At 35.0% G+C, this 24,939-nt stretch overlaps 1 protein-coding gene across 2 annotated transcripts; it reads left to right on the top strand.

Annotated features, from left to right (window-relative positions):
• Positions 1 to 476: 476 nt before the first annotated feature.
• Positions 477 to 20,105, top strand: LOC100781921 (histone-lysine N-methyltransferase ATXR3). 2 transcript variants are annotated; one of them, XM_041016726.1, is made up of 20 exons: positions 477 to 747; positions 947 to 3,286; positions 3,422 to 3,478; positions 4,884 to 6,044; positions 7,330 to 7,700; positions 7,784 to 8,335; positions 8,435 to 8,535; positions 9,252 to 10,290; positions 10,432 to 10,503; positions 13,334 to 13,444; positions 13,545 to 13,645; positions 13,938 to 14,037; positions 14,129 to 14,224; positions 14,590 to 14,757; positions 14,884 to 15,009; positions 15,101 to 15,154; positions 17,733 to 17,980; positions 18,065 to 18,173; positions 18,274 to 18,576; positions 19,676 to 20,105. In XM_041016726.1, the coding sequence occupies exons 2-20, from the start codon at positions 1,069 to 1,071 to the stop codon at positions 19,850 to 19,852; spliced, it is 7,164 nt and encodes a 2,387-aa protein (XP_040872660.1). In that variant the 5' UTR covers positions 477 to 747; positions 947 to 1,068; the 3' UTR covers positions 19,853 to 20,105. The 2 variants fall into 2 exon arrangements, with proteins under 2 accessions (XP_040872660.1, XP_006582339.1); XM_006582276.4 differs by having other exon boundaries at positions 7,327 to 7,700.
• Positions 20,106 to 24,939: the final 4,834 nt, after the last annotated feature.

The raw sequence follows: 24,939 nt of genomic DNA, 5'->3' as shown, positions 1-24,939 counted from the left end.
TTCCCTGTGACGCACGCACTCTCACTTACGTGTACAAAGCCACCCAGGGTATTTTCGTAATTCATTAAATAACAATTACACTTATCAAATAAAAAAGAAATATGATAAATAGTGAAATTCGTTTATGTAAGTACGAGATACGAGAAGCTGATAAATTGGTTTTGAAAAAATGAAAATTCAAATTGAATGTTGTGCAAAAATGTTATAAATTAATTCTTCACATAATTTAATAATAAGTTAATTTTTAAATTTTAGAATTTAATGATAAATTAGTCATAGAAATATAATTAAATTAATCTTCTAATATTATAACTTAATTGTAAAATAATTTCATAAATTTAATAGTAAAATTAATTTTCTGTATTTATATATCTACAGAACTAAATTCCTATTATCAATTTGTTGCCCTATTAACTTTTGGGAATTTCACCATTTACCCTTAAAAAAATAATAATAATAACACGAAGTTTCGTTTCGTTCGTTCAAGCCAACAAGAGAATTCGCAGAGAAAAACACGAAGATATAACAGCGAAGAGAAGAAGCGCCACATACAAAGTTTTTCTCTATATATCAATTTGTCAAAAGATAGTCTCTCTAAAGAAACACAAATTTTCTTTCTTTCGAAGCCATAGTTCTCTCTCTGCGCTTCTCGATCTTCGTTCGCGCTCGACCCTTCTTCCGATTCGCTCAACCGTCTACGGGTTCCTCTTCGATCTGTGCCTTCAATTTCCTCATTCCTTTTTCGCGGTAATTTTCTCCTCTTTCTTTTCCCGTGTTGTGGTTTTTCACTCTTCTTTTTTGGATTATTTAACCGACTCTCGGAGCTTCGTTGCGTGCGTTTTTTGCCGTTGCGAATGCGTCGGAGGTTACTTGTGTTTCGATTAAACCCTACATTGCTTCGGTTGTGACATATTTGTTTTTTTCTTTGTGGATTTTTGGAATTTAGGGTTTTGAATTGGAGCTGCGGAATTGCGGAGAGGTGGCGCATGTGCAGCATGAGCATTGACAGCCCCGGTGGAGGGAAGGATTAGGGTTTCGTGGTTTGTGTTCGGTGGCGAGGATTTTCCCATGGGAGATGGAGGCGTGGCGTGTATACCTCTGCAGCAGCAGCAGCATGTTATTGAGCGGTTGCCGAATGCGGCGGCGGAGAAGGCGCTTAGTGGGAACGGGTTCGGTTCTGGGCTGCTCAAGGCAGCTGGCAAGAGGAAGAAGAAGAAGGTGAAGGTGAAGAAGAAAGTGGCGCCCGCGGCAAAGAAGGTGGTAAACAGTGAATTGGCAGTGGAGGGAGTAGGCAGCCGGGGTGGGAATGATGTTGAGAGTGGGGGAGTGTGTGGGGAGATGGATGAAGTGGAAGAGGGTGAACTGGGGACCTTGGGGTGTGAGCTGGAGAATGGAGAGTTTGTGCCGCCGGAGAAGCCGGTGATGCTGACACGGAGAAGTGAAATTGAGAATGGGGAGATTGCCAGTGAGAGATGGAAGAAAGGGGAGGTGGAGAGGGGGGTGTTTGTTTCTGGAAAATGGAGAAAGGAGGAGGATGTGGAGAAAGGGGAGATAGTTCCTGAGAAGGGTAGGAAAGGAGAAACTGAGAAATGGGAATATGGGTCGTGGAGAGGTGGAATGAAGAATGATATTGAGAAGGGAGAATTCATTCAAGATAGGTGGCATAGGGGAGACATGGGGAGGGATGATTATGGCTGTGCTAGAATCTGCAGGTACCCGCCAGGTAGGGATAAAGGGTGGAAAAATGAACGGGAGCGTACACCACCTTCTGGGAGATATTATATAGGTGATGAGTATTTCAGGAAGAAGGAATTGAATAGAAGTGGAAGTCAGCATGCTAAAAGTGCTCCCAGGTGGGATAGTGGACAAGAGAGAAATATAAGGATCAGTTCGAAGATTGTGGATGAGGAGAAAAATGAACACAGTAATAGTAGGACCCATATGCGGGATTACTCTTCTGGAAATCGGTTGAAGAGGCATGGTAATGAGTCAGAAGGCTGTGAGTGGAACTATGGAGATTATGCCGGTTTAAAAAGTCGAAGGCTTTCTGATGATAGCCCACGTCATGCTTATTCTGAGCACTATTCTCGCCCCTCTGTGGAAAGATCTTATAGAAATAGTTCTTCCAAATCATCAGCAGACAAGTATTCTTCCAGGCACCACGAGTCTTTGCCTACCAGATCAGTTTATGACAAGCATGGACGCAGCCCTGGTCATTCTGAGCGATCCCCACATGACCGAGCCAGGTATTATGATCATAAAGATCGCACTCCAGTGCGTCCTTCACCCTACAGTCGTGACAGATCTCCATATAGCCGTGAGAAATCCCCACATGGTCGGGAGAGATCCCCATATAACAGGAATTGGGATAGAAGTCGTCACCATGATCATAAAATGAGAAGTCCTACTCATGCTGAGCGGTCCCCACAAGATCGAGGTCGACATCAAGATAGGAGGGACCTCACTCCAAATTTAATGGAGCAATCCCCACATGATCGAACTAAGTCAAACATTCATCGAGAAGTAAGTAGTAAAACCTTATCAAGTGGAAAACATAACTCACAACATAGTTGTAAGGATTCTGAAGATAAGCACATCCAACAGGAGGCAAATCTTTCTGATGTTGAATCTCATGGTGAAAGAAATGTGCATAATGGCAATAAGTCTATTGAGAAAGATGTCTGCAGTGAACCTGAAAAGGAACAACAGTCCTCTAGTCCGACTGTAAGCTGCAAAGACTCTCCTTGCTTGGAGCCATCTCCTGAGGAGCTACCTTCTATGGAAGAAGATATGGACATATGTGATACTCCTCCACATGTCCCTGTGGTGATGGATTCGTCATCTGGGAAATGGTTTTACCTTGATTATAACGGTGTAGAACATGGGCCTTCTAAGTTGTCTGACATCAAGGTCCTTGTGGATGATGGCGTACTTATGTCAGATCACTTTATTAAGCACATAGATAGTGACAGGTGGCTAACTGTTGAAAAAGCAGTATCCCCAGTGGCAGCTCCGAGTTTTCCACCAGTTGTGTCAGACACCATAACCCAGTTGGTAAACCCTCCAGAAGCCCCAGGTAATCTGTTGGCTGATACTGGAGATATTCTTCAATCTGGTCCTGAGAATTATCCGGGAATCCCGGCGCCTATTCTGCAGCCAATGTTATGCTCTAAAGACAGTGGGATTGCATCTGAATTGTTGGAGGACCTCCACATTGATGAAAGGGTTGGAGTTCTGTTAGAGGGTTATGATGTCATTCCAGGAAGGGAGTTTGAAGCAATAAAAGGTGTTTTGTACTTCATTGATATTTATGTGGATTTCTTTTACAGAAAAAAATAATTTCTTATATCAATCTGTATTTTTTCTGCTGTTTGCTGCAATATCTTATCTTCTTTAACTTGTTTATTTTATTGTCTTGCAGAATCTTTGCAAATGGATTTTGAATATGCAAAATGGGAGGGATTGGAGGAGTGTGAAGGTATGTAATTGCTAGGCAGTGGTTGCCCATTTCATTTTTTTTAATCAGTTTGAATAATTCAATGTTTATTTTGGCTGATATTTCTTCTTCTAAAGGTGTCATGTGGTTGTTGATCAATTATGGGTTAGTTTGTTTAAACTTAAAAAAAGTGATTTTAAAAGAAGTGTTTTTTTAAGAAGTAGATTGGATTTGCTTATTTAAAAAAGCAGAAAACTGTTTTTTTATAAGAAAAACCAGTTTAGACAAACACATCAAAAAAGCAGAAAAGTGCTTATTTTATATTTTTTTAAAAATGGAAAATAAGCACAAACAAACAGGCCCTATATGCATGAAGGAAATGGTCTGTTTTTTTTTAATATATATATAAATGTTTTTGTTAGTTGATACATAGAAAATGTTGAGGAAGTTTTAGTATAGTTATCCTCTATCAGTGTCTTGGTAATGAAGGTGGCTTCTTGTAGTTTCTAATAATTCACTGGTTTCACATTTTGACATGTTGACTTGATTGTTGACTTGATGTTGCCAAAAATTTGGAACTATCATATAAGCATCAAATACTTGGGTAACTGTTATTTGGAAGTAGTATCTGTTCAAACAAATGCATGTGGAGTTGATATCTTTGATGAAATTGTTTTTTAATGGCCTATATCACAAATTAGTGGTCATTTAATAAAATACATGGTAGTCTATAAATAACTTTAGTTTTGTGTTTTGACTCCATTATCCTGTTGTACCGCGTGCCTGAATCTTCTATTTATTTCTGGTGAACAAGCAATTTGCATTAAGCTCACTCAGTTATGTATTATGGTTTAGTATGGCGTTGCAGCTTTACAAGTAATATTGTGGTAGCATAAACTTTTGGAATCTACTACCTCTGGTCCTATATATAAGAAATATAGGACAAATCATCAAGACCAAGGAAAGTGGTGGTCACATTTAATACTATCATAAGTTTAAATGTTGTAAGTGATGGTCACATTTAATACCAATACTCATAATCCAATGAGTGAGTGTCTAGTAAATAGTTAACAATAAATTAAGGGTATAAAATAAATTTAACCCTAAATATGTTTGAAAACTAGACATTGTTTCTTATAATTAGGACCAAAGAAAAAGTCAATTGTTACTTATATATAGGACCAGAAGTAGCATTATGTACTTATAATTTGCATGTAGATTGGGTGAATAAAGTAACATATTTTGGCCTCAATAAAAAATGTATTTTGATATGAACTAATGAGATTCTAAACTGAGTTGAGTTTTATGCCATATGTTGAGCTTAAAATGGTGATTTGATTTTTCATGTTATGCACGTAGAGGTGCATTGATGTTTACATTTTGGAGAAGTTCAAACATCAAATGGATATGCATGTGGTTAAGTATTTTGTTGTCACTTTTTGTTCAGGTTTTCCTGGCCATGATAGCCTGAGGATGGAACATGATTCAAGAATTGATTCATCTAGAGAACATGAGTCTCAGGTAAGTATACCCTCTGGCAAGGATAATGGATTTACTGTTGGTGTTCCTGGTGACTGGTCTTCTGCTCAATGGTCATGCAAAGGTGGTGACTGGAAGAGGAATGATGATGCCCAAGATAGATTTTGTAATAAAAAACTTGTCCTCAATGATGGGTTTTCACTATGTCAAATGCCTAAATCTGGATGTGAAGATCCTCGTTGGACTCGAAAAGATGACTTGTATTATCCTTCTCATAGCAGGAGGCTTGATCTTCCTCTTTGGGCTTTTTGTACTGATGAGAGGGTTGATTGCAGTACTGTGAGCAAACCAGTTCAAACCAAGCTTGCTTCTGTTAGGGGAGTGAAAGGAAATATTCTTTCAGTGGTAAGGATAAATGCATGTGTAGTCAAGGACCAGGGATCATTGGTCTCTGAGGCATGCCACAAGACCCAAGGCAAGGATAGATATCATTCAAGGTCAACTCGGTCTTTCTCTTCAACCAGTGATAGCAAGAGATCATCAACTGAAGAAGATTCTCAGTCAAAAGCTTCTAATGATCAAGGTTCTCTAGGCTCTTGCAGGAGCATGGAATTCATTAATATTCCTAAAGACCATAATTGTACTGTCCATGACTTGCAATTACATTTAGGCGACTGGTATTATCTTGATGGTTCTGGGCGTGAAAGAGGGCCTTCATCATTTTCAGAGCTACAGCATTTAGTAGACCAAGGAATTGTAAAAAATTATAGCAGTGTGTTCAGGAAATGTGATAAACTCTGGGTTCCTGTTACGTCTTCTGCTGAAACATATGATGAAGATGTCAATCTAAGAAGTTATCAAGAAAGTAGTACAGTGTCTGGTGAATGTTCTGGACTACCATCAAAGCAAATTCATGGTGCTTCATTTGGTGAACACGACTCAAAGTCAAATTTGTTTAACAGCTTATTCCCTCAGTTTGTTGGTTATACTCGTGGGAAGCTACATGAATTAGTAATGAGATCATATAAGAGCCGGGAGTTTGCTGCTGTTATAAATGAGGTTTTAGATCCCTGGATCAATGCAAGACAGCCAAAGAAAGAAATTGAGAAACAAATATATTGGAAATCTGGTAACAATTCTCCCCCTCTTTGTAGTTATCCTGTTTTCTGTTTCCACTAGCTAAGATACCCGTACTGCTATGCATTGTGTTGTTTTATAGCTTGACTAGTTGAAAGGTACATTGTTTGGATTATCCTCTCTCCTTTTTTCCTCTCTGCATGTTTATCCTTATCGGGTTTCTTCCAATCATTTTTATTCAAACTTTTGTTTTGTGTATGCTTGCATAATGCCCAAGTTGTTTGATGATATATATTACATATTATACTGCCTGATTTAGCGTGCTCCTCCCAGCTATGTTAATGCATTGGCCCTACTTGTACACATGAATGTGAACCCAATAGTTGTGGTGTGGGTCCCCCCCACCACCACCACCTCCACTCTCCAAATTTTGCTTTCAAACTCATCTGGCTCATCTTGGTGAAACATTGCTGTGAGCTGATATCACTGAAGTGCATGTCAAACCATGCAATACAGTAAAACACCATGTTTGCTACCAAGTTGTTTTGTTGCTACCAAATAATACAAATTGCTGCATCTCTCCTTCAAGTCTTGTGTGCTCTTTAGGTGTTTGGTTATTATTTGGTATACTTTATGAGGTTATGTTGAAAACTTGGACTTAGTACATGCTGAAAATTGTATCCATATTATGTTAATTATATTATAATATGAAGGGGTAATTACACTAACCTTCCTTGAGGTTCGGGGTAATTATATTTATTCCCTTTTTGATTGAAAAATTACATCTACCTCCCTTTTTTATTTTTTTTATTTTTAAGGGTACTATATGTATAGTCCATGCTCCATATATAAAAATTGGGTTGATATACACAATTTTTTTTTAAAAACAATGGATATCAACAAGTAAGCAAATGAGGTAGGCGTAATTATTCAATCAAGAAGGTTGTAAGTGCAACTATCACTAAATTACAAATATTTTATTTTTCAAAATCAAATTTTTATATTTGTGTATTATATATCCTCAGACTTTTTGAAATTTTATGTATCCCATAACTGTATTTTTACTTCCTAGTTCTATTTTTGCTAGCAGTTTTCACTGTGACTGTGTTTTGGAGGACTGCTGTTCACTCCATCAGTATGCATGTAGAGCTAATTTATTTCCCTTTAAGTGCTCTGCTTATATCTTATGGCTTCTAAAATTCTTGGCTTGGTGAATGTAGAGCTAATTTATTTCCCTTTAGTATGTACCGATGTGACCTAGATAAAACTGTAAGTTGAGCTCATTGGTTAGCAATGTTTCCCTTTATTGATATGTTGGGGTATATTTCTTTTAGAAGGTGATGGACATGCTTCCAAAAGAGCTAGGATGCTGGTTGATTATAGTGAAGAAGATAGTGATTTTGAAGATGGCAGCCTGACAAATGGGAAAGATGAATCCACATTTGAGGCTTTATGTGGTGATGCTACATTCTCCGGGGAAGGAAGTGGCATTACTGATCCCAAGGTTGGAAGCTGGGGTTTATTAGATGGTCGTATGTTGGCACGAGTCTTCCACTGCTTAAGGTCTGATTTGAAATCACTTGCCTTTGCATCAATGACTTGCAAGCATTGGAGAGCTACTGTAAGGTTTTACAAAAAGGTCTCAAGGCATGCTAATTTGTCATCCTTGGGTCATTCTTGCACTGATTCCATAATGTGGAACATCTTGGTAGGTTTGGTATATATTTTACATTTAACATTGTCAGGAATGTTTCCTTGACTTTCTCTTCTAATCTGATTATTTGCTTGCAGAATGCCTATGAAAAAGACAAGATTGAATCCATTGTTCTAATTGGTTGCACCAATATTACTGCTGGCATGCTAGAGAAAATTCTTCTTTCATTTCCTGGTTTATCTACAGTAGACATTAGAGGGTGCAGCCAGTTTGGAGAGCTGACTCCTAAATTTACCAATGTGAAATGGATCAAGAGCCAGAGTTCACACATAACCAAAATTGCAGCGGAATCACATAAAATCAGAAGCCTTAAACAAACTGCTGAGCAAACTTCATCTATTTCTAAGGTCAGCAGTTTTAGTATTAGGGATGATTTTGGTGAGCTGAAGGACTATTTTGACAGTGTGGATAAGAGAGACTCAGCGAAGCAATTATTCCGTCAAAACTTGTACAAGCGGTCAAAATTATATGATGCTCGGAAGTCCTCGTCTATTCTCTCTAGAGATGCTCGAACAAGACGATGGTCAATTAAGAAATCTGAAAGTGGTTACAAGAGGATGGAACAATTTCTTGCTTCAAGTTTGAGGGAAATTATGAAGGCAAACTCTTGCGACTTTTTTATGCCCAAGGTACACCAATAGGTTCTGCTATTAATTCTTTTCAAGTAACTATGACAGATCTATTTTGTTATTCATGTTTCATACGTTTTACTATTTATTTTCTTATAGGTTGCAGAAATTGAGGCTAAAATGAAAAATGGTTATTACAGTGGGCATGGGTTGAGCTATGTCAAGGAGGACATCAGTAGAATGTGCCGGGATGCAATAAAGTAAGTTTTATCTTTTCTATTTCCCACTTTTCTTGACAGAAGATGTTGGCCATTTTTATCTGATTCTATGTATGTGTATGAAATCATAGGCGTGTATGTTGACAAGAACACAAAAGAACCTATTATGTTTTAAAAGTTTGGCAAAATTTTTATTGTGTACATTATATGATCAACGTTAACTTGTTCTATGAAATAGAGGTACCTAAACCTTAATCGTCTTCTTGTCATCAAAGTTCATATACTTGATTTGTTTGGAGGGCTTACATCAATCTTGGTTATTTTGTGTCCTCATATTTTCATGAAAATTTATAATATATGGGGTAAAATATGTTTTTGGTTCTTCTAAAATTTTTGAAGTTTGGTTTTAGTCCCTTTATTTTTTTTTTGTATGTTTCTTATCCCTCTAATTTTAAAATGCACTACTTTTAGTCCTCTAAGCATCTTTTCAATCCTCTATAAAGTGCTATCTAAACCACTTGGAGGACCAAAAGTGGTGCATTTTAAAATTAGAGGGACAAAAAATAGACAAATTTTTTAGAGGGACTAAAACCAAATTTCAACAATTTTAGAGGGACCAAAAACATATTTTACCCTAATATATATGTTGCAGCTGGGTGCTTTTTGCATATGGATTTGTTCATTCAGCTCATGTTTCTTAGTGTTTTGCCCCCTCATTTATTTAAATGTTAATGTATTTATATGCTTATTGATTACAGAACAAAGAATCGGGGTGATGCTGGTAATATGAATCATGTTATCACATTATTTATTCAGCTTGCAACATGGTTGGAGGAGAATTCCAAGTATGTGAATAGCAGAGATGCACTAGTGAAGTTGTGGGGAAATAACCCACCATCATCTTTATGTTCTACTTCCTCTAAGTACAAGAAGAATAGATTGGTATCTGAGAGGAAGCATAGGAGTAATGAAACACATGGTGGTTTGGATAATGGAGAATATGCTTCTGATAGAGAAATCAGGAGGCGTTTATCAAAGTTGAATAAAAAATCTTTCGACTCGGAGAGTGAGACATCTGATGACTTTGATAGATCTTCTGAAGATGGCAAGAGTGATAGTGATACTACAACCACTGATATTGAAAGCGACCAAGATGTCCATTCAGAAAGTCGAATTGGGGACTCGAGGGGAGATGTGTATTTCACACCTGATGATGGGTTGGATTTCATTACTGATGAGCGTGAATGGGGGGCTCGCATGACGAAAGCAAGTTTGGTTCCTCCTGTTACTCGGAAGTATGATGTCATTGATCAATATATCATTGTAGCTGATGAAGAGGATGTGCGAAGGAAGATGCGGGTTTCATTACCAGATGGCTATGCAGAGAAGCTGAGTGTGCAAAAGAATGGCATTGATGAGTCTGACATGGAACTGCCTGAAGTCAAGGATTACAAACCTAGAAAACAGCTTGAAAATGAGGTTGTTGAGCAAGAAGTTTATGGAATTGATCCCTATACCCACAATCTCTTACTAGATTCTATGCCGAAGGAGTTGGATTGGTCTCTACAAGAGAAGCATTTGTTTGTAGAAGACAAGCTCCTTCGGATGTTGAATAAGCAGGTTAATCATTTTACTGGAACTGGAAACACTCCAATGAGCTACCCTTTGCAGCCTGCTATTGAAGAAATTGAAAGGTATGCAGAGGAGCAGTGCGATGTGAGAACAGTAAGAATGTGTCAAGGTATCTTAAAAGCCATAGCAAGTCGTCCGGATGACAAATATGTAGCTTATAGAAAGGTATACGATCTTTTTACACATGCAATATTTAATAATTATCTTCCAAAGGTTTTCTAGATTCAAGGTTTTCTCATTTTGTTGCCTTCTTTGAACTGTTATTTTTCCCTGTTCCTTAACCGTCTATTGGTCCGAATGATGCAGGGGCTTGGTGTTGTTTGCAACAAGGAAGAAGGCTTTGGTGAAGATGATTTTGTTGTTGAGTTTTTAGGAGAGGTATGATAAAACTCCCTTTGGTCCTTTGTATAAGAACCAAATTAGAGATTTTGCTTGGTCCTTTTTTTAAAAATCAATCTAGAATGTCTTATTATTAATTATTTTCTTACAAAAATGCCCTTAATTATGAGTCATTTCTCTATGTTCAATAAATAGTAAGGGGAATACATTAATGTATTAGACTCTTTCGGAGTACTTTGCCTCATATATGGAGTATTATGGCAACTTTACTTTGTCTTGTCACATGCACAACCAATAAAAATTAGAGCAATACTTATATTTTTGATGAGAGATTAAAAGAATTAAAGATAATAAAACAACAACAAAGCCTTATCTCACTAGGTGAGGTTGGCTACATGGATTATACAACGCCATTCAGTATGGTTAAAAACCAAAGTTTTAGAGATATTGAGTCTAAGATCTCCCTTGATAACCTTCAATGTCCTTTTCGGTCTCCCTCTTCTCCTTTTTTCCGGACTAAAAATTTAATTATCTGCTCTTCTAACTGGCGCTACTTGTGGCTTTCTTTGTATATGTCCAAACCACCTTAAGCGATTTTCTGTCATCTTCTCCTTAATGGGTGCTACACCAATCTTCTCTCGTATAATGTCATTCCGTATTCTATCTTTTCTTGTATAGTCACACATCCATCTTAACATTCTCATTTCTGCTACCCCCACGCTTCTGTCATGTTGTTCCTTTAAAGTCCAACATTCGCTACCATATAGTATAGCTGTACGATAAACTTGTCTGAGTTTAGTAGGCACTTTGCGGTCACAAATAACCCCCGGATGCTTTCCTTCATTTAAGCCATCCCGCTTGTATCCCATGTGTGACATTCTCATTAAGTTTAGGATCTTAAATTAAAGATAATAAAAATGTTTTAAAAAATAGTGTGTCATTAATGTTAGGGCCTTAGGGGTAATTTAGGACAAATTTAATACTATTAATTAAATCAACTGATTTTCTTAATTCTTGTGAATTAGTTAATTGGGTCTTATAAAATGGACCAAAGGGAATATATTTTATAAAAAGAATATATAATAACGGCTTAAAAAACATATATTAACTATATGTTCATGATATTTTGCCTGTGCAACTTTATTTATGAATCCTTAAGGCTTAATGCACAAACTATACATGCTTACATAACAGGTTTTCTGTAAATGTTGTTAGAATTTGAGCTTAGGGCTTAATTTAACCCCACAATACTAACTTGTAAAATGAGGACTGTTCAATCCTTAAAAGAACTGCATTAGCCAGATATCTAGTTGATGTGGGATCTCGAACACTCCCCTTCACACCTAGTACTGGACATTTGGAGCACTGGATAATGTGAGTGACCCAATAACAATAGCCCTTCATGCCTAGGAATAGACGTCTATAGTGTAGACAAATACGTATGGCCCCAATAATGGATTTATAAATTAAAATAGATTCTTATACTATCTTAGAATTTGGGCAGACTGTTGGAGGACAGGACAAAAAGTGAAAAACTTGTAACTCACTTAATTGAGGTACAACTTTTTGTCCACCGCACAATACACTGGAAAGTAAAAAATAGCCTTGTTATTAATGCTCTTTAGCACATTGCCACTACTCCCACGTCTGAAGTCTGAACCGTTTTTGGCAGTTACCAAGCAAGAGAAAGAAACTGTATCTTGATGAAAAAAGAAAGAAAAAATCCGTAAATCTGGAGTCTAAACGGGAAAGGAAACATATCTCTCTCCAAATACACTATTTACGTGCAATTACAATATATGATATAGTAGTTAATTTTGTTACATAATATATATATATAAAAACTTCGTACCCCATTGCCCAGAGGCTCTTCGCTATGCGAAGGTATGGGGGAGGGATATTGTACTAATTATTTTATTAACATAATTAATAGTAAAAACGGGTATTGTAATAAAATTTTCATTATTTTGTTTGTACTGTCCATGGTTCACCAAATAATGCCCAGGACAAAAAGTTGTTGTGTAACTTAAGCATTTGTGTTGTGCTGTTCTCCTTGTTCTGTACTCCAGTGTGTATCAAACACACCCTTAGTTGCAGTTTCTGTTCAGTTAATTAGAGTGAGAGTTGTTATTTCATACTCCTTGCTTTATATAAAGAGCCCCACCATACTTTTCGTAAATTGAATAATACAATTTCTGTTCCCCAACTTTTCATTTGTAATTCTAACAAGGATGGAATAATTAGTTTTGTGGTGTTTTCCTGTAACATTGTGGTCATAAATATTTATTCTTATTTGCCTCATGCCATTTTCTTTATCTTTCTTTTTTTCAAGTATTCCTCATGGATGTAGACTAATTCTGGATTTACGGATAAAGTTTTGCCACATAGAATATTAGGGCCCGTTTACTTTAAAAAGCATTTTCTTTTTCACATTTAATTACAAAATTGCCACCTTTTCCAACTTATGCCTGTCTTCCTAAATTAGAAAAAACTTATTCCTGTCTTTGAAGATTTGTTTTTGTACAAATATTTGAAAACAAGAAATAAGTTGAAAGCAAGGTAGCAGTTTTGTAATTAAAAGTGAAAAAAAAAAATTAAAACACAAAATAAAACAGAAGTTAAAAGGCCCTTAGAATGTCTCGAGGACAATGTATGCTTATACATGAGGTGTTGTCCTTTTGAATTGATATGCTATCATGGTTCAGTGTCCTTTTGAATTGATATGCTATCATGGTTCAGTGTATCTTCTTATTTCTATGTATAAGGCTATCTTGTTTAGAAGCCTAGCTAGCACTCTTTAGGATCATATGATATGCCTGTATGATTTTGTGATAACTGGGCATTATTAATGAATATTGTTTTTTATTAGGTGTATCCTGTGTGGAAGTGGTTTGAGAAACAAGATGGGATTCGATCTCTGCAGAAGAATAGTAATGATCCTGCACCAGAGTTCTATAACATCTACCTTGAAAGGCCAAAGGTGCCTACTACTTCAAAATAGAATTTGTTATTTTAAGTTGTTATGGGTTTGCCCATCTTTCAGCTTCCTGTACTTATGTAATCTTCAATTTACATTACAGGGTGACGCTTATGGGTACGACTTAGTTGTCGTTGATGCCATGCATAAGGCTAACTATGCCAGTCGGATATGTCATTCATGCCGACCGAATTGTGAAGCAAAGTAAGTTCTGTTTTCTGTATTGTTCCTAATTTTTGTGCTGACTTGTCGAAGCCCTTGATACTTGTTTTATTCCACTCCTTAAAACCCCCTACCCCACCTATCAATTTTTCTATATTTTATTGCCATTTGCAGGGAATCTGATGTTTAATTAACTCAAATTCGTATAGTTTTTCTTTGATTTGATCCCTAAGATCACCTTTTGAGTAATTATTCATTAGCTGATGATATTTTACATTTAATTGGTTTTTGTTTCTAATAGCTTAGCCATTGCCTTTTTCTATTGTGTTTTCAGAGTTACTGCTGTTGATGGTCATTATCAAATTGGTATTTATAGTGTTCGTGAAATTCAACATGGCGAGGAGATCACTTTTGATTACAATTCTGTTACAGAGGTGTGTCCTGTTGCCTTTCAACCCCTTCAATCAACAGAAAAGCGTGTCTGCTTTCTATCTGTGTAATAAATACCTGTTCATCTCATTGCAGAGCAAGGAGGAATATGAAGCTTCAGTTTGTTTGTGTGGAAGCCAAGTTTGCCGTGGGAGCTATCTGAATCTGACCGGCGAAGGGGCTTTCGAAAAGGTAGAGGGAGTCCTAAAATTTTATGTATAGTAATAAGATTGAAAAAGAAGATTCCATTTGGTTGTTTGTTAACTGTGTTGTACATGTACCCTAAATTTTTTAAAATTTGGCATATTTTCAGTCCATTGTTTGTGTGGCATTGGTTTCCTTTGTCATACCTTGTTCTTAGGGAAAAATGGTAGAAGTCTTGGAGTCCTCAGTGAGTTAACTAGACATGCTTACCACCTCGGTGGTTGTGTTCTTGTCTACATGAAACCATAGCTGGGGTTTATTTGTAACTAGTGGAATTGTCTTGTTGTTGTTGTTCATATTATTATTATTTGTCACTTTAGTTGCTGAATGGAGTATTTCATCTGTCCTGTCAGGTACTGAAGGAGTGGCATGGAATTCTTGATCGTCATTATTTGATGCTAGAAGCTTGTGAATTAAACTCTGTTTCTGAAGAGGACTATAATGACCTGGGAAGAGCTGGTTTAGGCAGCTGTTTGCTTGGAGGCCTTCCAGATTGGCTAGTTTCCTATGCAGCTCGCCTTGTATGTGCCTTGCCTCTTTTGCGTTTTGTCAGTTGTTATTTATTTTTAAAGTGTTTGCTGTTATTTATATTTTGTTATTTCAGTTTCTGACTTGTATTTTGTTTAATTATTTTTGTTCTGGTGAAGGTGAGATTTATCAATTTTGAACGAACAAAACTTCCTGAGGAAATTTTAAAGCATAATCTTGAAGAGAAAAGAAAATATTTTTCAGATATCTGTCTTGAAGTTGAAAGGAGTGATGCAGAGGTTCAGGTGTGCTTTCTGTTTTTCTTCCTATGCTTTATTATCAAAAGATGGCTAATTTAAATAACCTTTATTTCTTTCTCTTACTGTTATGACTCAGGCTGAAGGTGTATACAATCAGAGGCTTCAAAATCTCGCTGTCACTCTTGATAAGGTGATTTTGCCTCCTCTTTTGCTCTGGTTTTTCTTTTTTATTTTTTTTTATTTTTTTTATGAAGATTTGCGTTTAGAATTTTGTTGTAAAAGAAAAATGGCAAAGGCCAATTTTTTGGTAAGGATCGTTGCTCACAAGAATTGATGGGTCAACACTGTTTTAAGATTGAAAGCTGGTTGGCGTGGCAGTTTATAGTTGGTCAAGAATTTTGGATCTCATATTCTGTTAAGGATCTGAGGGCGAGCCCTGGTGCAGCGGTAAAGTTGTGCCTTGGTGACTTGTTGGTCATGGGTTCAAATCCGGAAACAGCCTCTTTGCATATGCAAGGGTAAGGCTGCGTACAACATCCCTCCCCCATACCTTCGCATAGCGAAGAGCCTCTGGGCAATGGGGTACGAAGTTTTTTTATTCTGTTAAGGATCTGATTTGATTTATTGTAAATAGGGAAAGTTAGAAACTATGTTTAGCAGATCTGTAGGGATCCTTTTTTCATTGTATCCTTAATTATTTCTTTCTCTGAATATAAATAAAATCAGCATGTGTTTCACACGATTCAGTAAACTCAGTATGGTATCAGATTAGGGTTTGATCCCTCTTCGCAATCGTTTGCGCAGCTCTCTGCAGGTGAACAATACCATGCCTCCCTTTGCCATTGTTTGGTAGCCATCTTGGTGCCCAACCCTGACCACGATCTCCCCTCTCTGATGACCTCTCTGACAACCCCATTGACAAACGCTGATATTCGTGCCACACATAGCCTTTTTCTGACGCATGTACTTCATGACTTCCATTGACCGACAACCTCTCCCCAATCTTTCTATTCCTCTGGCAACCCTATTCAGGACCTTTGGCTACTTTTCATGACCTCTTAAACTCCTTCCGCCAAACTTCTTTGGATCCCGCTTCTGCCATGACATTTACAAGCATCCCATTGATCCATTCTCTTGTCTGTCCTCAACAATCAGACTCTGAACTCTGTTTTATCGGTTGTACATGTTTTTTACATAGCCTTTTTCGGTTGTACATGTTTTTTCCATGATCTTACTCCAAGTTAAGATAAACTCTCTGCCAAGTCTCTTAAATGTGTTTTTCTCGGTTACTCTCGCTTGCAAAAAGGAAATCGTTGTCTCTGGCCCCAACTTCAATGATATCTTGTTTTTGCTGATGTCCCTTTCTGAGTCTATTCCATTCTTCCTTGAGACCGTTCAATAATGGTCCTTTGAACGATTCACCTGTTACTCCAACCCCAACTGTTGAACGTTGCTCCACCATCACTAATTATCTATTAGCGATGACCATGATCTCCCCCAATGGTTCTACCGACTGATCCCCCAACATTATCTCCTGCTCCAACCCCCCAAAACAGTGTTTCCTGCACCTAAGCTTCCCATTGCCCTACACAAAGGTATCCAGTCCTCTCGCAATCCTAATCCTTTATATGCTTGTACTCTTCATTATGACTGATTATCTTTAGGCATTGAGGTTGCTCAATCTGCTTCGACCATTGCCATTTCCCAGAGGAAGTATGCTCTGGACATTCTTTTACCGAGACTGGTATGCTTGACTGTTGTCCTAGTGACACTCCTATATGGACCCCAACATTGAGCTTCTTCCTGGTCAGGGGGAGCCATTGAAAAACCTGGGAAGATATCAGACTCATTGGCAGACTTAATTACCTCACTGTCACTAGGCCATATATCACATTTGTAGTAAGTGTGGTGAATCAATTCCTCAATGGCCCTTGTGATAGCCATTGGGATGCTGTCATGTGTATCCGCTGATATATCAAAAATGAACCAGGCTGCAAACTCTTATATGAAGACAAAGGCAATGCCAAAATTGTCTGTTACTCTGATGCTGATTGGGCAGTATCACCAACAGACAGAAGGTCTACCTTTGGCTATTTTGTTTTTATTGGAGGTAATATGATTTATGGAAAAGCAAGAAGCAGAATACAATTGCTAGATCCAATGCTGGAGCTGTATATTGTGTCTTGCTCTTGCAGCAGCTGCATGCATAATAAGAGAACATATTTTGAGAAAACTGAAAAGAAAGAAAAATGAAAGTAAAGTGTTATTGGCCACTGAACTCAATGTTACAGCTTGATATTTATAGACTTAGATAGTTGGTTGTAACAGCTATCAACAACTGTCATTAACTAACTAACTAACTCACTAGTGTTAACTGTATTAACTAGAGTAAACTACCCAAGAGTGCAGTTGAATACTGCTACTCTCACTCTAATACCCCCCTCAAACTTAAGGTGGTTGAGACTTTGAGGAGTTGTCAAGCTCATTGTGTTTGGCTCTTAGAAAGACAAATCTGTTTGGAGAGAGTGGCTTGGTGAGTGCGTCTGGCCAATGATCAAGATCAGGAACATGATGGACAACTAGCTGCTTGGTCAGAACTTTCTCACGAACAAAGAAGACATGAATTTCCATATGCTTTGTTCTTGAATGATGTTGTTGGTGTCAATCACATTCTGTACATTCAGATCTCAATATAGAGCTGTATTTTTCCTGTAAATTTTGCTTTCTGCTGTTTGAAGCTAAATTTTTATCTTTGGGTGGTTTTACAGGTAAGGTATGTTATGCGATGTATTTTTGGTGATCCACTGAAAGCTCCACCTCCTCTTGAGAAGCTCAGTCCTGAAGCAGTTGTTTCCTTCCTCTGGAAAGGAGAGGATTCATTTGTTGAAGAGCTTCTTCAGTGCCTGGCCCCTCATGTTGAAGAGTCTACCTTGAATGATCTCAAGACCAAAATTCATGCTCGTGATCCTTCAAGTTCTGGAGATATTCAAAAGGCGGTTCAAAAATCTCTTTTGTGGTAAGTGCTCACACTTGTTTGTGTAAATTATTATCCTGTTGGAATTTGCAATCATCACATTATTTTTCTTTCCCCTTTGTAAAGGTTGAGGGATGAGGTTCGAAACCTTCCTTGTACATACAAATGTCGGCATGATGCTGCTGCTGACTTAATTCATATTTATGCTTATACCAAGTACTTCTTTAGAATACAGGTATGTTCAACAATGAATGTCCAAGCTGTATAATATAGTTTAAAAGTTTTCTTCTCTTATCATTTCTAATTTTTATTTACTATAATTTTTTTTCATGCAGGATTATCAAACTATTACTTCGCCACCTGTCTATATTAGTCCACTTGACTTAGGTCCTAAGTATGCTGACAAATTGGGAGCAGGATTTCAGGAGTATCGAAAGATATATGGTGAAAATTATTGTTTAGGGCAACTGGTTTTTTGGCATAATCAGAGTAATGCGGAGCCAGATTGTACCCTGGCTAGAATAAGCCGGGGTTGTTTGTCATTACCAGACATCAGTTCCTTTTATGCCAAAGCTCAGAAGCCTTCACGACATCGTGTTTATGGTCCAAGGACTGTCAGATCTATGCTGGCAAGAATGGTTAGTTATTCTGTACTTTGGAAGTTCTCATTTTTCTTTTTGTCGTGGGGGTTTGGTACAGTAGCTATACTCTAACAAGTGATTAGGTATCTGATATATTTCACTAAATATCTTTAAGGTTCTAGGGTTGAATATAATTTTAATAAGTTTGGCACATGCGACATATATGCTCTAGCTTGAAGCCAAGTGTTGAATAACATGTTTAACATATTTTACACACGTTAATATTTGTAGGTGTCAGTTACTGTAAAGTAGGGATTCGATTGATTCCCTTGTTATTTGTTACTTAATATAAATAATAAAATAGCATACATGTGTGTACCTCCAAATCTCCAATCATTCTGAAATCTCTCGTCTATAGTTTCATTTACAAACAACTGTCTGGTCATTACATAAATTTGCAGCCAGTCGATGGTAGTTGAGTTCTGACAGAGGGATGTTGCTGTGTTAAAAGAAAGATAAGTGGCATCTACTGATGCTTAAATTGTTGAGGTTGGCTGCAAACTACATTTTTGGGCTGACTGACTGAGTTGGTAGTCAGGAAGCAATCAAATCTGTGTTTCTGGATTAAATCTTTTTAATGTGTTTCTTTTTCATTTTGCCTTGTTATGATTGCACGTGAAAGTAAAATGTAACATAGTTCCTCATGCTATTTAGTTTCTGGTAATTTAAAGGCCTGTTTGGTAAAATATGTTTTGTTCCCATTTTCAGTTTTCACTTTTAATTACAAAAAAATACCTTATTTTCATTTTGTTTTTGTTTCCAAAGATATGGATAAGAAACTGAATAAATATTTCAAAATAGAAAACAATATAAAACCAGGTAATATTTGTTGCAATTAGTAAAAGAACAAGGATCATAGACATGAATTTTTTTTCTCAAAGTGAATAGACCCTATGTTTCTGTGAATTAATGGGTAATATTAGTTGTTTCTTGCCTGCATATAGCATGCTGGTGAGTTCTTGTAATGTAACAGTTTGTTTAATTATTAGGAGAACACAAACATGAATTTTGGTGTAAGAAGCTATTCATTACTATGCTTTTGTGGTTTCCACTCTTTGTAATTGGTGATTAATTAGCTGCTGGTTGTTTTATCCAGGAGAAGCAGCCCCAGAAACCTTGGCCCAAAGACCGGATTTGGTCATTCAAAAATTCTCCGAAATTTTTTGGTAGCCCAATGTTAGACGCTGTAATTAATAACTCTCCACTTGACAGAGAGATGGTTCATTGGTTGAAGCACAGACCTGCAATATTCCAGGCCATGTGGGACCAGTGAAGTTTTGCTTGCTGAATGGTTTGGGGAAAACCCTTGTTAGAGATTAGAGAGTGGTTCATCATTCAGAACTGCCTGCCTCTTTTAGCGTGGGGAGTCTAATTATTAATCCATAGCATAAGTTCTTGTTTCGCTTTGTCCTTCATTCTTGTGTATAGTTTTCTTGACCTTTGATTTGTAATTCATTTGGTTGTAGGGCATTGTTTTACTCTTGTCTAATGTGAAAAGAAATGAAGGGAAAATAGGTTTAATTCAAGGTATTGCTGTCTTCTCATCTGACCTGAGTCAATCTTAATTTTCCATTCCATTGTTTTTGACTGATGGCTAAATTTTCAGATTTGAGATTATCTGAATCAGTTTTTGAACATGAATGATGAAAGTGTAGCTATAAAAGTCCACCATGTTACGTTATACTTGGTAGTAGTGTTAAGAATAATAACTTAAGTTTTTTAATAAACAAAATAAAGGAAACTAACGGTTAAGTGGTTGATTCTAATGTATGAGTAATTGTTATAAAAACAATACTTGTTTCTTAACATGCCATTCTTTACCTTACCTCAATAAAAGGTGCCTTAATCCTTACCATTTCTTGACAACCTTGTTTCAAGTTCCTCCTCGGGTTTTTACCTTCATTTGTTTGGTCCATGGTCTTAATAAATTCTCTGTTAATCTTATGAAATTTGATAGGGGTATTGAGATTATTACGAATTCACTCATCGCTTCTACATGCTTGCCAATGTTACCTTTTTTGAGGATACTCATTTCTTTATCTATCTTAAGGAGCCAATTTTTTTTCCTCTGGTATTACTTATTCTTGTGATTCCTTTCTCCTGATTTAGATTAGTTTGCTCAATTATCTTCATCAGAGAATTCCATTATTCACCCATCATAACTTATTAGGGGTGTTCATAAGGTGGATTGGGGCGGATTTACTTATTTCCTGCTCAGTCCAAATTTTGTAGGGTCAATTTTATAAATTTGATCTTAATCCGATGAAGACTTGAAATTATTCGGGACAAGACTGGTTAACTTGTTGCGCAATAAAATTAAAATAAATTTACAATATATATATATATATATTTTTAAGATAAATGATATAAATATAAATATAATATTATGTTACACAATGTATTAATGCATAGTTATTTTAAAAATTAATTTTAAGAGAATATATGATATGGAGATATAAGATTGATTTGATGATTGAGAATGAGAAACTTAAGGGTGAAGTCAAAAGAGGGAAGGGAGGTGGTAGGGGTGTAAACAAGTTAGGTTTGGTTGGGTTTGGTCAAATCCATGATTTAACCCAATCAAATTTAAATGGGTTGGTTTGGGTTGATTTTTTAAGAAAAAAATGAAACCTAACCTAAATCAATCTATTTGTAAACAATCTGGGTTGGATTGTGTCAACAGGTAAAATATTTAATTTTGTCTATTTTTTTTATGCAATATTTTTTATAAGTTAAAATTTTAATTAATTGAATCAAATACAATTGTTTCTTTTTAGATTTTTATTAAAAAGAAAATTTGTGATGCTATCACACCTCATTTCACTTCACTGACTTTTATCTATCTATCTAGCCGTCGATGATGAGAAATTAAGCATACCATATTCGAGATAAGGAGTTTTGATGAGCTTAGTGAGGATGAATTTCAAATACTTTTTTCTATCAAAATCAATGAAACATTATGAGACCTACTCTTTGTAGATAGATTCAAAATATATTTAGAAGCCCATCTGAAATGACTTCAATCAATGAAACCATTGTCGCTTTGATCCTGCAGGTTAAGGATGCATTGATGCTTACTCAATTCAGGTCAATAAGTCTATGTAATCAATAGTCAATAGCATTTAATTTTTTTAAAATTTAAAACAATATATTATATATTACATATAATAATAATAATAATAATAATTTAATACAAATTAACAGGTTAACAGGTCGGGTCAACGAGTTCAAATATTAAAATCTGTAATCCAATCCAAATTCAACGAGTTTGATTGGTTCGGTTTGGATCTAGTCTAAACACAAAAATTATCCAACCCTAACTGTTTGAGTTAGTTTGGGTCAATTTGGGTTCACGAGTGACCCCTACTTGCTTACACTCCTAGGAGGTGGTGGGCTCAAATTTCACTCATTACCAAACTAATATTTGCGAGAAAAAGAGAGAATATATGACATTGGATCGTATTCGGACAACCCGAAGCATAATTAGTACCCATACTAAAACACATCAAATCTAAATTCTTAAACCTAAACTCATCTAAAGTCCTACTTAGTCTAGGCTGGGTTGGTGGGATGGGAATTGAAGAGACATGAATACCCTTCATATTATCTAATCAAATTACAATTCTAATCCAATATAGTGATCGAACCAACTATAAGTATGATTTCTGGTTAAACAAGTTGGACCGACCAATCCAACATCAGTTTTAAAACACTAATTTTAGGTGTTATGTAAATGAGTGTTCTAATTATATACTTTTTGTGATAATCACTTATAGGTTTTTTAAAAGATTTAATAGAAACTCCCTTAATATCATACTTATATTTTGCCAAAACAAAATTTGTGAGGTGTGCACAATGATTTTTGTCAAGTGCAAAATATATACTTAATATTAGTAAGTTACATACATAGTGTACAATATATCAATTATCAAATGTTAAAAGACAATTCTAAACAGCTAGAAAGTAAAAAAAAAACATTAAATATTAATTATAGAAAAGTTTGCATTATAATTTTTTTATTATAATTATAACCTTTAAGAATATCTGTTTATGAAATCATATTAATATTTACATGAAAACTTACTAGCACTTAAATTACATATACAAAATGTGACAAACTAGAAAGAATATTTTACATTGAAAATATATTAGTATCTATATTCAAACTTTTTAATATTTGTTATATAATACAAATGTATCACTAGAGGTAAATATTTTATATGAAAGCACATTCACATTCATATACGATATTTATTAATGAGAGTAAAAATATATCAGAGAAGGTTCAGAAAATAAGAAGCTTCATTTCTCTGCAGTGGAATCTCAAATTTCAACAATCCCTCAGAGAAGGAAACAGATAATGTTCATGTTTCTGTTTTTGATGTTTGTTCTGTTGGACTCGAGACTAAGTTAGTTGCTGATGCTCTACGAGTGTTTTTCACTAGACACAGCTAGTTCTCCTTTCTGTAGTTACTTTCCACTACTAAAAAAAACTACTAAGAGTAAAAGTACACACAAAGTGAACATTTCACATTAAACGACGTTAATATATAAAATATATCTTACTAATATTTAAATTATATAATAAATATATTACATGGAGATAAACATTCTGCAATTGAGTACATGTTAATACTTAAATGATAAAATAAATATGTATCACTCGAAAATTACATTTCATATGAAAGTACACATTTATATACATATAAAAACTTACTAATATTTAAATTTAAAAAAAGTAAAAGTAATAAATGAGAGTGACTATTTTACATGAAAATCCATTAATATCTAAAATAAACTTATTGAGTATTTAAATAACAAAGTAAAAAAGTATCACATGCAAGAAGTGAACATTTTACTTGTGAAATTATATTAATATCTACAAAATATATTATTAATATTTAAATTACAAAATAAAAATATATCACATGGGCATGTAAACAGTGACGGACATACGGGACAAGCGTAGACTTGAGCCCCCCTCCTTTGCAAATGTTATTAATATCCATTTAAAAAATTATAATTAAATTAATATTAATTATAAATTTATAATTATAATAATATATATTTTGTAAAAGATGTGTATCGAGAATTTGTTGTAGTGAATCTTTCTTTTTTTTAAAGTAAATATTACACTTATCATTTTTTTTTTCATTCTTAGATTTTGGTTGAATTTGTTTGATATCCACCATTGTGAGTGCATATCTCTGATCTTTGTTTGAACGACAGAAATTAGAACATATGATCTTACAAGCGTAATTTTTTTCCTAATTCTTGTGCCCGTTATTTATTTTATATTCATGAATTTGTTTAATGTTTAGAAATTAGAACATATTATCTTACAAACATTCAAAAATGTATGTGGTGTTTTAGTTTAGGTTTTTTCTTTTTGACAATTTTTTTTTTGATTGATTATAGAGAGTACTATGGAAAAATTTACTCTTCACGCATATTTTAAGTTTTAATTTTTCAGCTCCTTTAATTGACTTCTGAATCCATGCATGTAAACCCATTAATATATACACAAATACTTATTAATACTTAAATATTAAAATAAAATATTGCATAGGAATAATATTTTATATGAAAGTATATTTATTTATATCTATATAAAAACACATTACTATTTAAATTATAAAAAAAGAGTAACAAATGGGAGTGAATATTTTACACAAAAATACATTAATATCTAAAATAAAACTTATTAAATATTTAAATTACAGACCAAAAATGTATCACATGCACGGGGTGAACATTTTACATTAAGCTATATTAATATTTACAAAATATCTCCTTAATATTTAAATTACAATTAAAAAAATATATCACATGGGCGTGAAAGAACATTAATACGCACATGAATACTTATTATTACTTAAAATAAATGTTAAATTAATTTTTTACATTCAATTTGGTCCTTTAATTTTCTTTGAGTTCAATTTGATTTTTTAATTTTTTAAATCGATTCAACTTGATCCTTCATTTTAAAATCGTAAGAAATTATACTTGGTGATGGTTCAAAACCACTACTAAGTGGTTTTAAATCACTACAAAATACATATTTTAAAAAAATGAATTGATTTAAAAATTAGAGGATGAAATTAAATTGATTTTAAAAATTAGAGGATCAAATTAAAAAAAATTAAATAAATTAAACCTAAATAATAAATTAAAAGAAAAAACTAATTTAACCTAAAATAAAAAACCTCATGTGAATGAAATTTTATATGAAAGTACATTTGTGTCTATATTAAAACTTAGTGCAATTGATTTATGAGTTGCTTATAAAATTAAACAGAGTTGCTTAAATTTTTTTTATCATTGGAGTACTTGATACTGCTTTACTTAAGAGTTGTTTAT

Source organism: Glycine max, chromosome 6 (assembly GCF_000004515.6).
Source record: "Glycine max cultivar Williams 82 chromosome 6, Glycine_max_v4.0, whole genome shotgun sequence".
NCBI lineage: Eukaryota > Viridiplantae > Streptophyta > Magnoliopsida > Fabales > Fabaceae > Glycine > Glycine max.
This window is presented reverse-complemented; position numbering and strand designations above follow the sequence as displayed.

What these genes read in the sequence shown, in the direction of transcription:
- LOC100781921 (XM_006582276.4), top strand. Translation starts at nt 1,069, where the DNA reads ATGGGAGATGGAGGCGTGGCGTGTATACCTCTGCAGCAGCAGCAGCAT. An exon ending in TTTCCTATGCAGCTCGCCTT is followed by an intron (nt 14,758 to 14,883) that starts GTATGTGCCTTG and finishes GTTCTGGTGAAG; the next exon opens with GTGAGATTTATCAATTTTGA. An exon ending in GGAGTGATGCAGAGGTTCAG is followed by an intron (nt 15,010 to 15,100) that starts GTGTGCTTTCTG and finishes GTTATGACTCAG; the next exon opens with GCTGAAGGTGTATACAATCA.